The sequence below is a fragment of the Zea mays genome, chromosome 5 (assembly GCF_902167145.1).
Source record: "Zea mays cultivar B73 chromosome 5, Zm-B73-REFERENCE-NAM-5.0, whole genome shotgun sequence".
Classification (NCBI taxonomy): Eukaryota; Viridiplantae; Streptophyta; class Magnoliopsida; order Poales; family Poaceae; genus Zea; species Zea mays.
The window spans coordinates 164,596,131-164,612,255 of record NC_050100.1 but is presented as its reverse complement, the minus strand read 5'-3'; the positions used below and the strand labels follow the sequence as shown (position 1 = coordinate 164,612,255).

General features: G+C 45.2%; 1 protein-coding gene and 2 long non-coding RNA genes across 3 annotated transcripts; 2 read left to right on the top strand and 1 right to left on the bottom strand.

Annotated features, from left to right (window-relative positions):
- Positions 1–10,164: 10,164 nt before the first annotated feature.
- Positions 10,165–12,008, top strand: LOC103627164 (F-box protein At5g50450). Its single transcript, XM_008647468.4, has 3 exons — positions 10,165–10,480; positions 10,661–10,823; positions 11,039–12,008. Exons 1-3 carry the CDS (start codon positions 10,308–10,310, stop codon positions 11,834–11,836), a joined length of 1,134 nt encoding a protein of 377 aa, XP_008645690.1. The 5' UTR covers positions 10,165–10,307; the 3' UTR covers positions 11,837–12,008.
- Positions 12,009–12,885: 877 nt separating this feature from the next.
- Positions 12,886–13,906, bottom strand: LOC100278840 (uncharacterized). The gene has a single exon (NR_157200.1). It is a non-coding gene; the product is annotated as an uncharacterized lncRNA (long non-coding RNA).
- LOC103628635 (uncharacterized) lies at positions 13,360–14,284 on the top strand. Its single transcript, XR_002262418.3, has 2 exons — positions 13,360–13,617; positions 13,703–14,284. It is a non-coding gene; the product is annotated as an uncharacterized lncRNA (long non-coding RNA).
- Positions 14,285–16,125: the final 1,841 nt, after the last annotated feature.

Genomic DNA, 16,125 nt, shown 5'->3' with positions numbered 1-16,125 from the left:
AGTGTCTCACTGAGGTGCACGCGGCAGCGACCCCTTGAGGTGCGCACGACGGTGACGTGGGAGCGGCTGTGGCGGCGCGACTGCGGATCTCGGGGGCGTGTGAGCAACGACGACGCCCCTAAGACGTGCATGACGGCGAGGTGGGAGCGGTTGGTGCAACGGATTTCAGGATTCATGCGCGCGAGGGTCGACCCCTGAGCGCGTACGACTGCGATGCCATCCAAGGTGGGAGCAGCGATGGCAGATTTCTCTAGGCGCAAGCGACGACGACATCCTCCCCTAGGCACGAAGTGGTGGTGCATCCCAGATGCGAGGCGCCGGTTCTGCAGGGCGGTGATCCTATTTTTATGCTATTTTGTATACATATTTATGCTAATGTCAATAACATTTTACGACCTATATTTCAGTTCATGGCTCCGCTTCCATCTAATTGTCTATTTATGATATTTCTATTCATATTTTACGCAAACGATTTATTGATTTTATGCATTATCTCGTTTACTTAATCCAGTGTGTATTGGGTTCCTACCCTTTATGCCATATGTATAAGATATATTTACGACCCACACATTTACGCAACAAAATAGAAATTTAGAAAAAGGTAACCGCTCTAAGAAATGAGATCATTTGCCACGATTCCATAAATCTCACGTATGCTGATCCATTTCCTTTTCAACTCACATTATTGTCATCCTAAATTTGTGCACATGCAGTAGAAACCGATTTTTTACGCAGTCCACCGTAGGGCATAAATAACTTCACCGTGTTGTATAACTAGTATCAGTATATATCATAAACTGGTTCTAATGAGCCTTGATGCATGGATGTTGGAGAGATCCTATATTTATGGAGGAAATAAAGCATTTAAATCGGATTTTTTTTGTTTTCATACATGTTTTCGTTATGAAATAGATCGATGATTTACACTAAAATTTATACCATTTATGCTGTTTTGGTTCACGTTTTACACTGAAATCCACCTGAGCTCCCACGCACGATCAGCTCCATATCTTTTGTTCCGATATATACGGTAACTTCCAGCTTCGTGGGCGCGCTAATCACGGTGGTGTGTGGATCTACCTGAACGAACCAATGAAAAGTTCGTTGCCGCTCTCATGTTATGAAAGTCTGAACCATTAAATATGCTAGCATAAACACGAGTAGGAACCAACTACCCGACCAGCGAACACGACACTGACCCACCTTCGTCCATCCCAACTCAACCCCACCACGTGCGTACCTTCTGTTTACGCAGAATATAACACATGTTTACGCATGTATAAACATGCCCCACAATCGTGCGGACGCACGCGCCCACTGGCTCGACCTGACCACGCGCATGACCACTACCTTAGCTGGGACTTCCCATGTCTATCGGAAGCCCAGTGCTTCCATTACCAATAGCCTATATATATATATATATATATATATATATATATATATATATATATATATATATATATATATATATATATATATATATATACTGTTTTTATATATTACACCTGGGTGCATTCAATATAGAGAATGCACCCAGGCCGAACCTACGCGCCAGGTCCGAGCCAACCGCCCCACCCAGGCCGTCTTCGTCCCTCCCGCACGCTCCTGACAGAACCTTTTTACTTCCTCGCCCGCGCCCCTCTTTCTCCGGGAACGGCTCCTCCGCGAACGGCTCAACCTCTTCACATAAGTTGCAATCACACCAGACCAGCAGTTGCAATTATACCAGACAATAGTTGCAATCATTGTTTTGTTTAACAAATTTTTTAGACATAGTTATATAAAGTTGCAATCACACCAGACCAGCAGTTGCAATTACCAGACAGCAGTTGCAATCATTGTTTGTTTTAACAGATTTTTGGACATAGTTATATAGAGGTTGCAATCACACCAGACCAGCAGTTGCAATTACACCAGACAGCAGTTGCAATCATTATTTGTTTAACAGATTTTTGGACATAGTTATATAGAAGTTGCAATCACATCAGATCAGCAGTTGCAATTACACCAGACAACAGTTGCAATCATTGTTTGTTTAACAGATTTTTGGATATAGTTACATAGAAGTTGCAATCACACCAGACCAGCCGTTGCAATTACACCAGACCAGCAGTTGCAATCATTATTTGTTTAACAGATTTTGGACATAGTTATATAGAAGTTGCAATCACACCAGACCAGCAGTTGCAATTACACCAGACCAGCAGTTGCAATCATATTTTTTTAACAAAATTTCCCAGAGTTATTCAGTACTTGCAATCACATCAGAGTAACTCAGCAGTTGCATCCACACCACACCAGCAGTTGTAATTACAACACACCAGCAGTTGCAATTACAACACACCAGCAGTTGCAATCATTTTGTTTACATTTTTTAACAGATATTTGGGTAGAATTATACAGCAGTTGCAATCACACCTAATGCGGGGTTGAGCATCGAGGCGATTCAAGGTGCGGCAGCGACGGTGGGGCCATGGATCTAGGGTTAGAGGATCGGAGGAAGGAGGAGTCGGCGGGTCAGGGAGGCGCGCTGACAGAGAGGCGCGCGGCGGCGCGGGACAGGGAGGCGCAAGGCGGCGGCGGGGGCAGGGAGTCTTGGATCTGTGCGCGAGGCGGCGACGGGGGACACGAAGTCTTGGGTCTGTGCATCCACAAGGGTGCATTTTAGTGCCGCCATATATATATATATATATATATATATATATATATATATATATATATATATATATATATATATATATATATATATATATATATATATATATATATATATATATATATATACTGTTTTTATATATTACACCTGGGTGCATTCAATGTAGAGAATGCACCCAGGCCGAATTACGCGCCAGGTCCGAGCCAACCGCCCTACTCAGGCCGTCTTCGTCCCTCCCGCACGCTCCTGACAGAACTTTTTTACTTCCTCGCCCCCGTCCCTCTTTCTCCGTGAACGGCTCCTCCGCGAACGGCTCAACATCTTCAAATAAGTTGCAACCACACCAGACCAGCAGTTGCAATTATACCAGACAACAGTTGCAATCATTGTTTTGTTTAACAAATTTTTGGACATAGTTATATAGAAGTTGCAATCACACCAGACCAGCAGTTGCAATTACCAGACAGCAGTTGCAATCATTGTTTGTTTTAACAGATTTTTGGACATAGTTATATAGAGGTTGCAATCACACCAGACCAGCTGTTGCAATTACACCAGACAGCAGTTGCAATCATTATTTGTTTAACAGATTTTTGGACATAGTTATATAGAAGTTGCAATCACACCAGATCAGCAGTTGCAATTACACCAGACAGCAGTTGCAATCATTGTTTGTTTAACAGATTTTTGGATATAGTTACATAGAAGTTGCAATCACACCAGACCAGCAGTTGCAATTACACCAGACAGCAGTTGCAATCATTATTTGTTTAACAGATTTTGGGCATAGTTATATAGAAGTTGCAATCACACCAGACCAGCAGTTGCAATTACACCAGACCAACAGTTGCAATCATATTTTTTTAACAAAATTTCCCAGAGTTATTCAGTACTTGCAATCACATCAGAGTAACTCAGCAGTTGCATCCACACCACACCAGCAGTTGCAATTACAACACACCAGCAGTTGCGATTACAATACACCAGCAGTTGCAATCATTTTGTTTACATTTTTAACAGATATTTGGGTAGAATTATACAGCAGTTGCAATCACACCTAATGCGCGGTTGAGCATCGAGGCGATTCAAGGTGCGGCAGCGACGGTGGGGCCATGGATCTAGGGTTAGAGGATCGGAGGAAGGAGGAGACGGCGGCGGCGCGGTGACAGGGATGCGATCGGCGGCTGCGGGGGATAGGGTGGCGCGTGACAGGGAGGCGCGAGGCGGCGGCGGGGGGCAGGGAGTCTTAGATCTGTGCGCGAGGCGGCGACGGGGACAGGAAGTCTTGGGTCTGTGCATCCATAAACTAAAATGCACCCAGGTGCATTTTAGTGCCGCCGTGTATATATATATATATATATATATATATATATATATATATATATATATATATATATATATATATATATATATAGAGAGAGGTAAGATCCAATAGTTTCTCGTGAGTTTGTTAGGATAATCACGTACGGGTTGAACTAATATAATCGTGGACTGTCCGACCGTACCTAGATGCTAAATCTGCTGTTCAACACAAACAAATATGTTATTGCTTAAGATAATATCGGCAGATATGAATATACATTTCGTAAGGTTCCTACGCACCTAGCTATGACGTTTCTATACTCCCCATTGAAAACTCAAATCTTTCCGGTGTCTTTTTCAGAGTGAGGAATCTCAGGCATTTGAATAATAAATAAATTTAGTTATTTGTGGGAGGTTTTCTCTTCCAGGGTTTATCTCCCCCTTCTTATTCCAAACAGTACACCGGCGCATGAGACGGTGTGCTCCTCGGCGCGGCAACATGCCTTGCAATCTATAGCTCTGCCGTGCGCTCTATGCCTGTATACCGTATGTAATGTGCCTTGTAGAAAACCGACAGGCTGATGTATGCTGTTCTTTCCTCTGCTCAAATCTATCTTTTCTAGCGAAACAGACATAAGATCACATGCAAGCATGACATGCATCCGTGTGGGTGATATTTGTTTAATTTATACCTATGCTAATAAGTATATTAAAGCCCTGCATTATCAACGGACACGTACGTCGTATGTTTCCGAACGATTTCGTATATACATAGTTTTCTTATATTTTATATTAGTATATTAGCTACCAAAACTGATCGGTTGCTTTCTTTTCAGCATGCAGCAATAAACAAATGAAGTATCTTTAAGCTAGCAACGGTTAAGATGTACATAGAGAAGAGATGGATTAATTTGATGTCCATATGTGGTCCCAACATTACAGCCATATATATAGCTACAATTTCTATCATATCCGTTGGCTTTTAAAAAGTTTGTAGCTCTAGTGAAATACAATAATTTATTAAAAGTTATTTGTACATACGTATGTTCATTATTAATACTAATAAATGAATAATATACGTATTATGGAACTTTACCTCAGCAAAAAAAAAACAGTGATTTAGCATATATAGTTTTAACGTCGGTTATTTATTTTTATTTTTTTCCAAGAACTTTTCGTGAACATGAACTTCCTTCCGGATTAATTCTTGGGCGTTCTTTCAAACACCTATAAATTTTACAGTGTGTGATGCCTTACTAGGTTTCATTTAGAAGAAACACATATCTCACACACACATGCATCATGCGCTGATATCTGTTATAGTGTGCACAGTACGTGAGCCAAGAAGAGGTGGTGATGTAATGAAACAAACAAAAACAACGGGCCGTCGTCGGGACAATAATACCATACTAGCTACAATTAAGAGTGCCGGTGAACAAAACCGTAGGCGCATCGCATCTCATCGATCATGTCGTACACGGAGTCTTTTTCAAAGTGTTTTTTGTCTACTGCATGACGCTCCAACAAACCTCTTGTCCGGTACCGGTAACAGAGCGTGGCATGCGGCCCTGTCGCCGCTTCACCGAGAAGCCACTGCACAGTCCAAGGGCTGCTGTCGCTGCACAGGCCACATCACCCGCGCCGCTACACTACAGACTCATGCCCCTCGTGCGGTGCATATATGCCTTCGTCGATCTGCCTGCCTGCCTGATGCCTTTGTGTGGGCTGCGCTGCACGGCTCGCCGTCCGTCCACGGCAACCGCCCCGCCTTTTCAGCGCACGCAGCCGCGCCCGCGCCGCGCGTCGTCACCACGGCACGCACGCGCGCGCGCGCGGCGCCAGTTCACCACGCCATCGCCCGCGTCTATATCCCTTCCCTTTCCCTGCGCCCGGAACCGGCCGCCGCTCCAGGTCACGGCCGCGCGCACTGGTGGCTCGCACGCCACGGAGCTCTGGACCTCTGGTGGGTGGGGAAAAGGGGGCTGCGCGCCGGGGGGGAAACGGGCGCCGCGCCTGCTGCCCTGCATGAGGAAGGGGTGGGGCCCCCACCACCACCACCACCTGGTGATCGGGACGTTGCAGATATTTTCGCATATTCCAGGTTTGCCCCGGGTCGGTGTTGACGGCGACCGAGCGGCCCCTGACGGAACAAAACGGCACGGGACGGGGTCCTAACTCCGTCTGCAGGTAGCGTTCCTGCCGGTAACTCTTTTTTTTTCCAGTTATAAGGACTGCCTTGATTGTAATTATTATTGTCTGAAAAAATCCTTGCTCCACATTTATCCACGTCATCAAATAATAGTATCTGTACAATCTTCAGTGACTACATCCTAGCCAGAATTATACATTCTCGCAAGGTCTATTTAATTTGCACCGGCCCCTTAAACTTCAGGTACATGCTCTCTACCAGCACACATTTACCTAGATAACAACATACCGTGTGATTGGATACATGCATGTGTGCAGCATGGCTCGTGGGAGCATGGCTGAGCAACAAATACACAGATTTTACTCGTATCCCCGTATGCAACAAAAACCTCCCGCAAAGACTTGAGCTGCACCTGCGCATGCAAGTCTAACCGTTTGCATTCAACCAACCAAACACAAACAAAAGCCTAGTCAACACATGAGGTGAGATAAGATAGCTAGGTACGCGCAACCAAACGCAAGGATAGAGACCCACTAAATCACGCATATGTATAAGAAAAATATAACGATATGGCTTCGATCTCAACCTCAGATCTCTTTGGCCCACTACACCATACTATAACTATAGGACCGAAGAGAATCGAAGTTGAGATTATTCATAACACATACAATACTATATATAGATTATTCATAACATATATAGTACTATATATTGTTAGCGATACAAGCACAACCAGGCACAAACACATAGTCGTGCAAAGTTTTGTGAATAATCACACTTTCATGCTCCTATACGTACCTCCTCTACGTGTTGCAACCTAGCTCAAATTTCAAATTCATCTTTAAATTCTTGCTATGCATATCGTTAAATGCGGGTAACACCTTGCCAAATAGGGCCACCTGTTGATAAGGAAGAGAAAACCTCAAACGAATAGACAAAAAAATGCTTTCCTTGACAACGACTAGAACAAGGATACCACTCGCTGCCAAAATTTAATGTAGCATTCACGTGTGGAAGGGCAGACTTGTCAAAAATGCTAACGCCGTGTAGGTGATAACGGTGCCAAGTGTACGACGTTAGCATGATGATTGAACGGAACCCTGTCGTGTTACCAACGGAGAAAAGGTGTTTAATTAGTGTTCACGATGAGGCACATACGTTTCTACTCGTGCAAACTCGTTCATGTTTGATATTGGCATTCTATTCTCTTCTCTAATTCGGGAGTATAATAATTTTTGTTGCTTCAATAGATTGTTTGTGAGTTGATGCATATAGAAAATATACAAAATATGCAAAACCTTTTTTACACTTTGTAAAAAGATAGAAAATTTGTGAATAATGTATGCATACTAAAAACACACAAAAATCCTTAGCGTGCCATCGAATGTTATAGAAATTACTCCACCGTTGAAAATGTTATCACTCCTATTGCGAGACTGCAATAACAACGTACTAGAGACTAAATTGTCACTTGATCCATTTGTCAAATATCTCTCTATCTCACGTGCTCTCTCTCCCCCCTTTATTTCCATACATTCACTCTCGTCTCTAGCCTCCCAATGCTCACACCACATCCCTAATCCGTTAGCCAAAAACATGCTAGCCTCCGAGAGCTCGACTTCGGCCATGCATATGACCCACAATCCTAACATATCCTCTTATCCACCTCTTCACTCACAAGCCTCACTTGAGTTCAATTCAAGGTGCATTCTCTACCTCTAACCATTTTTGCGCTTTAAAGCCAGCTCTGCTCCAACTAAGCCCAAACCTTTTTGTTTGCAGACCCTAAATATCACCTCAACTCTTAAACACCATGATTGGTATGGTTGGGACATTTAAACTTACTAAGCTTCTCACTTCTAATCAAAGTATAATCTTTTGTTTGTAACTTCCTGATGCATATTTAGTGACGACTAAACACCCACATTATACATACAAGCACATTAGAGAATGGGGGTTCTACACAAACATGGTCAACTACTCATAACACAAGAGTCTTGGGTTCAATTATGTTAACAAGAAGCATTCAAACATTTGAATGATCCACAACATAAGGTCCATAGTGTCACAAAACATTTAATGAAGGATGTTTTTTCATGGAAATCATTTGGCCCATCATCCAAATGGAGGGAAACAAATGCCACCCACCCTATAAGCACTTTATGCTCACAATCATGTGGGCCAAATAAGATCATTTGGGCACACATTCTCAAGGCCCATGTGCGTCACTTTCTAGACGAGTTCACTTGTCACTTATTGGTTTTATTTTCTCCATTTATAAAACTTGGGCCTTCTACATATATGTTACTATACTCTTTCTCTTCTTTTGCGGTTGTCCCGCATATGGGCTAAGGACATTCTCAATGGTAATGCCAAATCGCTAATGTAATTGGGTAGACACTGAAAACAATAAAAAATACAAGAAGTATGACGTGACTCTACATAGAGCATTCGATTTGAGAGATAGAGCTTTTTTGTGGTTCATGTAGACTAGTGAGTTTAGACACGCTAGCGTGTTATTCTCCTCCATTATGCCAGATGAAACCGTATGTAAGCTATCAGTTTAGTAACCGTTGTGGATACCCTAAGTAGATGCAACTTTTTGTGTGGTTTGAGGATACACGTGCATGGGGTGAAATGATGAGTTTTTTTGTCGTGATGTGGATTGATGACTGACGTTAGCATGCAAGAAGTTTGCATTGTGCGATACTAGTCCATTATCCCTACAAATATGAACATTTTCTTTATTTGGCATTAATCTTTGTTTTGCAATGTTTATCATAAATCTAACATAACATGATCCATATTGTATACTTTTGGGAATACTATTCTTACTATCAATTTATATGTCAGCGATGTTAACCTAACCTACAAATGAAGTTCTGCAAAGTTGCTACACTGTTTGTGCACAAGCTATTATATATTAGATGTATAATAGAAACTACTATCATCCCCACCACATAAATTATTAGTACAAGAGGCGTTATCTATAAGCACAAGTTGCTCGCGGTCATACAACATATTTTGCTACACTACCTTGGTTTATATAATATCAAGAACTAATAAGGAATATTGTATCAATACAGTTTTGTATTGGGGTATTTTTAATTGTTCTCATGGCGAACCTGTATTTTTCAAATTATATTTTTAATATTCTTTTATGTTGATAGCATTTTCTCTATGAGATTTTGTTGTAATTCCTCTGATAATTTCTTAACGATCACTCAATCTATGTTTGGATGGTTCTTGTTGCACAATTGAATTGTTGCTATGGCAAAACACTATATAATTTTGTTGTCATTCTTTTTTCGAAAGCATGCAAAGAAGTTTGTGCATCTTTGGATGAAGATCGAGAAAATGTTGAAGTTGCAAGGACACACTACTATGGGCAGGGTGTTGTTTTACAATTCGGGTTGCTCCCCTAGCAAATTAAAGATGGGGCTTAGGCGATTACTCACGAATAAGCTGTCTAACTTAGAGTCTCCGACGTCAATACAGCGGTCCGCCTCTTGCTTGATCAAGGAAAGGATTTGCTAGACAGGTGTTGTTGCTACTCAAATTTGTTTTTAGGTGTTTCCATCTATGATGGCAGGTTTAAAATGTCCCCATGTGACTATATATTACATGTTGTTCTTGTCAAATACCGTACCACACAATCTAGCTACATGTTCTTTTCTAATATGCTCTTGTGGCATGTTTGAATTGTTTCCAGTAAAAGTACATCTATCATTCTTGTGGTATGTTTTAACATTTCGCATCGTAATTTGTTTTAACATATAATGAAGTGACTATATATATGTTTTAACATTATTTCTCATCTTTCTAATGAACTATTAAATCGCATATATGTTTAAAATTCAGTGTCTTAGTGGTGGCCAAAGTTAACGCAAGAGCGCCCACGTACGAACAAGCTTAGGAAGGCCGTGGGCCTGTTGGGGGGCATGCAAAACGTTCGATTCGAAGCAGCAGGCGAACGGCTGTCCCGGACGGAGGACATGCCGTCGATCCTAACTAACGGCGCGCGACCCCGGGGGGCAGCAGGGGTTTTGGGTAAACTGGCCGCGCGCCGCATCTGCGTGCCCACCCCGCCTCCTCCCCTCGCTATAAATAGCACCGCCATGGCCAGCCTCCGCTTAACTATCTCCATCTTCTCTCTTCACTCCGAGGATCGGAGTGAAAGGAGCACTAGCTACTGGCAGTATGGTGAGTCTGTGTCTGCAGGCGAAGAGGCCTCGGGTGGGGGCGGCGCCACGGGTTGTGGCGAACCAGATGGGGGCGTTCGAGGTGCTGCCCCAGGAGCTGATCCTCTCCGTGCTCACCGCCCTGTCGTCGGCCGCGGACAAGCCCGCCGACCTCTTCAACGTCATGCTTGTGTACGTGCACGCGCCGGCCGGACCCCATGCATCCTAGCCTAGCTAGCTACATGTTTTTTTTTTTGGTTTGCTCTCTGATTCTGCTGGAAGAAGGCACAGCATGACATGGACGAGCCCATGCATGCTTGGAGTAATTAATTGTTGATTATTACTAGCTCCGCTTCGAACCATGGCATGCAGGTGCCAGGAGTTCTGCAGGCTGGTGACTAACCCGCAGGTGATCCGGGCGGCGTCGGCGGCGTGCGTGTCCGTGCTCCCGCGCAGGTGGTGCGCAGCCGCCGACCGTTTCCTCCGCTTCTGCGGCGACAACGGCAACGCGGACGCCAACTTTTTCCTCGGCATGGTGCGTCGTCCCGGCCCGTGTGTCTCATTCCCGTCTCCCGAGTACTATAAGTGGTCCTGCGTGCTTGTCTTTAGTAGTCTACTACGCGGACAACGAACGCACATCACATAAACTGAAGTGAATACATACTGATCGATTGATGGATGCATCCATGTCCATCGATCGGGGATCTTTCGGCTTCTCTCTGTCTGCACGCACCCGATCGACACACACAGATCCAGTTCTACTGCTTGGGGCTCCAGACCCATGGGTGGTCCCGCATGCTGATGGCGGTGCGGTCGGGCCACGCGCACGCCGCCTTCGCCGCGGCCGTCGTCTACTACAACGGCAGCTGCATCGACCACAACCAGAGGCAGCCGCTGGCGGCCGCGAACCTGTTCGCGCTGGCGGCGTGCCGCGGCCACATGGGCGCGCTGCGCGACCTGGCCTTCTGCGTCAGCAACGGGCTGGGCGTGCGGCAGGACGCCGAGGCCGGCCGCCGCCTCACCTTCACGGCCAACCTGCGGGAGTTCCGCGCCACGTACCCGACCGCGGCGGAGCAGGCGGTGGCGTACGCCCACGTGGTCGGCAACCCCGGGTGCCTCACCAGCGAGCTCGGCTGCTTCACCACCGTGCCGGCCAGCCTGCGGGGGTGGGCGCACCCGGCCAACCGGTTCCTGTGCGACTGGTTCTCGGCGAACCCGCTGCCGTTCCCGCCGCGGCGCCTGCTGCTCATGTGCTCCATGCCCACCTGCGGCCGCCCGGAGACGCGGGGCCTCGAGTACCGCCGCTGCCCCGTCTGCGGCATCGCGCGCTACTGCTCCCGCTCCTGCCAGTCGCTGCACTGGAGGATGGGCCACACGCGGGAGTGCGTCCCCACGCACCAGTGGCTCATGGAAGCCATTGCCAACCACGCCGTCGTCAATGCCGACGACGGCGCCAATGCTGCTGCTATGCCCGCTGTCAACAATAATAGCGCCACTCACCACAACAATCTCGGTGGTGCTGCTGCTGATGCTCCTGCTCCTAAGTAGACATGCGTCGACGAGCCGGCCCGCTAGCTATTCACCAGCGCTAGCTACTACACCTCTCCTATCCTATGTTCTCAGTTAACTTTCTGTCAGACAGTAGTTTTGTTTTCCTTCGTGTAATCGCCTAGATATATATATTTCCATTTCTAAAATATATACCTGTGAGTTTTCTATATATGCTACTAGTTTTAGTTTATTATGCTTGGACATGCCGCCCATGATTATGCATGCTTTGCTGCGCATTACTATCATCTTCTTATAGCTGATGATGATATAGTTGCGGTAGTACATACCCAAACTCATCCAGAAATTCAGTACTACGCGCACCGAACCACCGTAGCACGCCATCAAACCAAGTCACACGTCATCTAGTCAAAGACAAATGACCTGGCGCACGTTTCTTGCGAGCATCAATAAAGCTCCTTTAATTTCGTGTACGACAGTTGTCGAATACTAACACAAAAAAAGAAGGATTATTTTACGTAATATATGAAACTGTAGTAATAATGCACTGTGCACCAAGGTTCAAAATTAATAGCGGAATCATTTTTTTCAGGCTATAAGGCTATTGCGCAGCTATAGCCGGATTTATAAAAACATGTATAATTTATGCAAAAATATGGAAGTCGAGCGATATGTTTCTAAGGCGGCTCTTGAAGACTAGTACATTACACAATACATGATTCATGGAATTCAAGTGTCTAACACTTCAATAACATAGTTATTAGCCACTAGCCAGGCAGTTGCTGCACAACATGGCATTAATAGGTTTAGGTAATTCTAAAATACAATAGTAAAGAATTTACCAGCTCGCTAATATGGTAGCAACACAATACCATGATTTAAATAGTACATAACAAAAAAATATTAGTTTAAGTGAATGACTACTAGTACAATCTATTGATCAAGCATAGAGTCATCTGAATAAGAAGAATGATCCATGTCAATAGCATGTGCATCATCTTATTATGTATAAAGCAAGTTTAGGTTGTTATGTATGTACGAAGTTGGGTTCATGTTGATCTTCATTGCATTCACTAATATCATTGAGCTTTCTCATCCTTCTTCATCACATTCATTATTTTTTTGTACACCATGAAAAGTAGAAATAGCGTGGCTATTTAGTGCTAAAGCTAGCAGAGCTAAATCGGGCTATAGTGGTGGCAGGTAAAATAGCGTCTAAAAGTGAAATATCGTAGGTTTAGATCCTCCAAAATGTTATAGCTAGGCTATAACTTCGCTATAGCCCACTATTTTAAACTTTGCTGTGCACACAAACACAGCAAATGCACATCAGAAAAAAAACCTAATTATTACCTTTAGCCTGTTTGCTAGCCCAACAAAAAACACCTGAATCCTTTCGCAATGTAACTAATGGTCTGGGCCTAGCCCACCAAGGCCATAGGCCATGTATGGGCGTATGGCCTAGTTTGGGAATAGAGGCCAGATTTTGTCTTGGGTAGCAAACCCCCTGACAGCCCATATCCTCGTCGGATCCCAGTTTTTTCTCGGGATAGGAAGCCCGCACGAAAATCGCCGCCTCCTCGTCAGTCGTCTCTAAAGTCGAAAGTCGAAACCAGGCGAGGCTCTGTCTGTGCTGTTGCTGTCCGCCCCCAGGCCACCGACGCGCCATCTCTTCGACGACCTCTCGTCTCCGACAGCTCCTCGTGGCAGAGATTCCACGGGCCACCACCGCCTCGCTTCACCTCCACCGCGCCCTTCCACGCTGTTCCTCTCTGTCGCCGTCACCTCGGATAGCGGCAACAGCACCTCCACGTCCGCTGGTGAGCTCTCCTCCAAACACCTTTCCCGTTTCTCGATCCGCTAGGGTCTCACTCGCATCATCATTGTTCCTTGTACTTGTTGGAGCTGGCGATTCGTGCGCTTGGACGCTGCTACCGCTACCCCTTGTTTGGCCGCGAGCAACATCGATTGATCGATGCTGACAGCGACATCGCCGACATGCCGGCATGGCTCCATTTCTGCTAGCGAAAGCTTTCTTCATGCATGCCCCCCTAGCTAAAATTTCTTCCCCTCTTATCTTCTCACACAGCCTTTTGCGGGTCTGTTTTTGTTTTTAATGAAGCAACGGTACTGCTTCTGCTGTAAATGGAGGGAGTTGAGATGGGGAAGCCGTACTAGCGAGTTGTTCAGGACGTCATAGCAGGGGAAAGCAGAGATCGAGTAAGCGCGTAGGTAGAAAACGCATGCTGTGCGTGAAAATTCACGTCAATGATCTGTTGTGTCCCATCACCTACTGAAGATTTTGTGGACATTGAAATGTAGTGAATTCATGGGTAAGGAATTTGTTAGAAAATTAGGTATTATTAGTTTTAATTTAATTCAGAAGAACAGTGTAATATATGTGATGATATGTATGTGCATATATGTACCACTATTCGTATAAGCAGTAAAGAAAAATGAAACATGCACAAGTACGGAAAACAAGAAGTACCCTGCGGAGGGACCGATGGTTAAGGCATCAGTGGCTCCATTCAGACGAGACATCTCGTGTGTGTGTTTGATGTAGTTATACAAACTCGATGCAGGCAGGTGTACGCAGTACAGTCCCTCAAACGACGCCGACGACGAAGAACCGACTGTGTACGAAGCGGCGCTGGCCGAGCGGATGAAGCCTGCAGTCGCTGAAAGTCGCCTAGAGGGGGGTGAATAGGGCGAAACTGAAATTCTCAAAAATAATCACAACTACAAGCCGGGTTAGCGTTAGAAATATAATCGAGTCCGCGAGATAGGGTGCAAAACAAATCGCAAGCGAATAAGGAGTGAGACACGTGGATTTGTTTTACCGAGGTTCGGTTCTTGCAAACCTACTCCCCGTTGAGGTGGTCACAAAGACCGGGTCTCTTTCAACCCTTTCCCTCTCTCAAACGGTCCCTTGGACCGAGTGAGCTTTTCTTCTCAATCACTTGGAACACAAAGTTCCCACAAGGACCATCACAAGATTGGTGTCTCTTGCCTCAATTACAAGTGAGTTTGATCGCAATGAAGAATCAAAGAAAGAAGAAAGCAATCCAAGCGCAAGAGCTCGAAAGAACACAAGCAAATCTCTCTCACTAGTTACTAGGGCGTTTGTGGAGTTTGGAGAGGATTTGATCACTTGGGTGTGTCTAGAATTGAATGCTAGAGCTCTTGTAAGTAGTAGAAGTGGGAAAACTTGGATGCCTTGAATGTGGGGTGGTTGGGGGTATTTATAGCCCCAACCACCAAACTAGCCGTTTGGTGGAGGTTGTCTGTCGTATGGTGCACCGGACAGTCCGGTGCGACAGCCACGTCACCCGGCCGTTAGGGTTCCGACCGTTGGAGCTCTGACTGCTGGGACCGCCTGGATGTCCGGTGGCGCACCGAACATGCACTATAGAGTGTCCGGTGCGCCAGCATGGGCGTGCCTGACTTCTGCGCGCGCTGGCGCGCATTTAATGCGCTGCAGGTAGCCGCTGGCGCCTGAAGTAGTCGTTGCCCCGCAGTTACACCGGACAGTCCGGTGTACACCGGACATGTCCGGTGAATTATAGCGGAGCAGCCGATGCGAATTCCCGAAGCTGGCGAGTTCAGAGCCGCGACCTCTTGGAGCACCGGACACTGTCCGGTGTACACCGCACAGTCCGGTGAATTATAGCGCGCCAGCTCTGAAAATTTCCGAAGGTGCGAAGTTTAGCTTGGAGTTCCCTGGTGCACCGGACACTGTCCGGTGCGCCAGACCAGGGTCCCTTCGGTTGTCCCTTTGCTCCTTTGTTTGAACCCAATTCTTGGTCTTTTTATTGGCTAAGTGTGAACCTTTAGCACCTGTATAACTTATTCACTAGAGCAAACTAGTTAGTCCAATTATTTGTGTTGGGCAATTCAACCACCAAAATCATTTAGGAAATAGGTGTAAGCCTAATTCCCTTTCAATCTCCCCCTTTTTGGTGATTGATGCCAACACAAACCAAAGCAAATATAGAAGTGCATAATTGAACTAGCTTGCATAATGTAAGTGCAAAGGTTGCTTGGAATTGAGCCAATATAAATACTTATAAGATATGCATGGATTGTTTCTTTATTTAACATTTTGGACCACGCTTGCACCACTTGTTTTGTTTTTGCAAATTCTTTTGTAAATCCTTTTCAAAGTTCTTTTGCAACTAGTCAAGGGTAAATGAATAAGATTTTGCGAAGCATTTTCAAGATTTGAAATTTTCTCCCCCTGTTTCAAAATGCTTTTCCTTGACTAAAACAAAACTCCCCCTAAATGAAATTCTCCTCTTAGTGTTCAAGCGAGTTTTGATATGTCA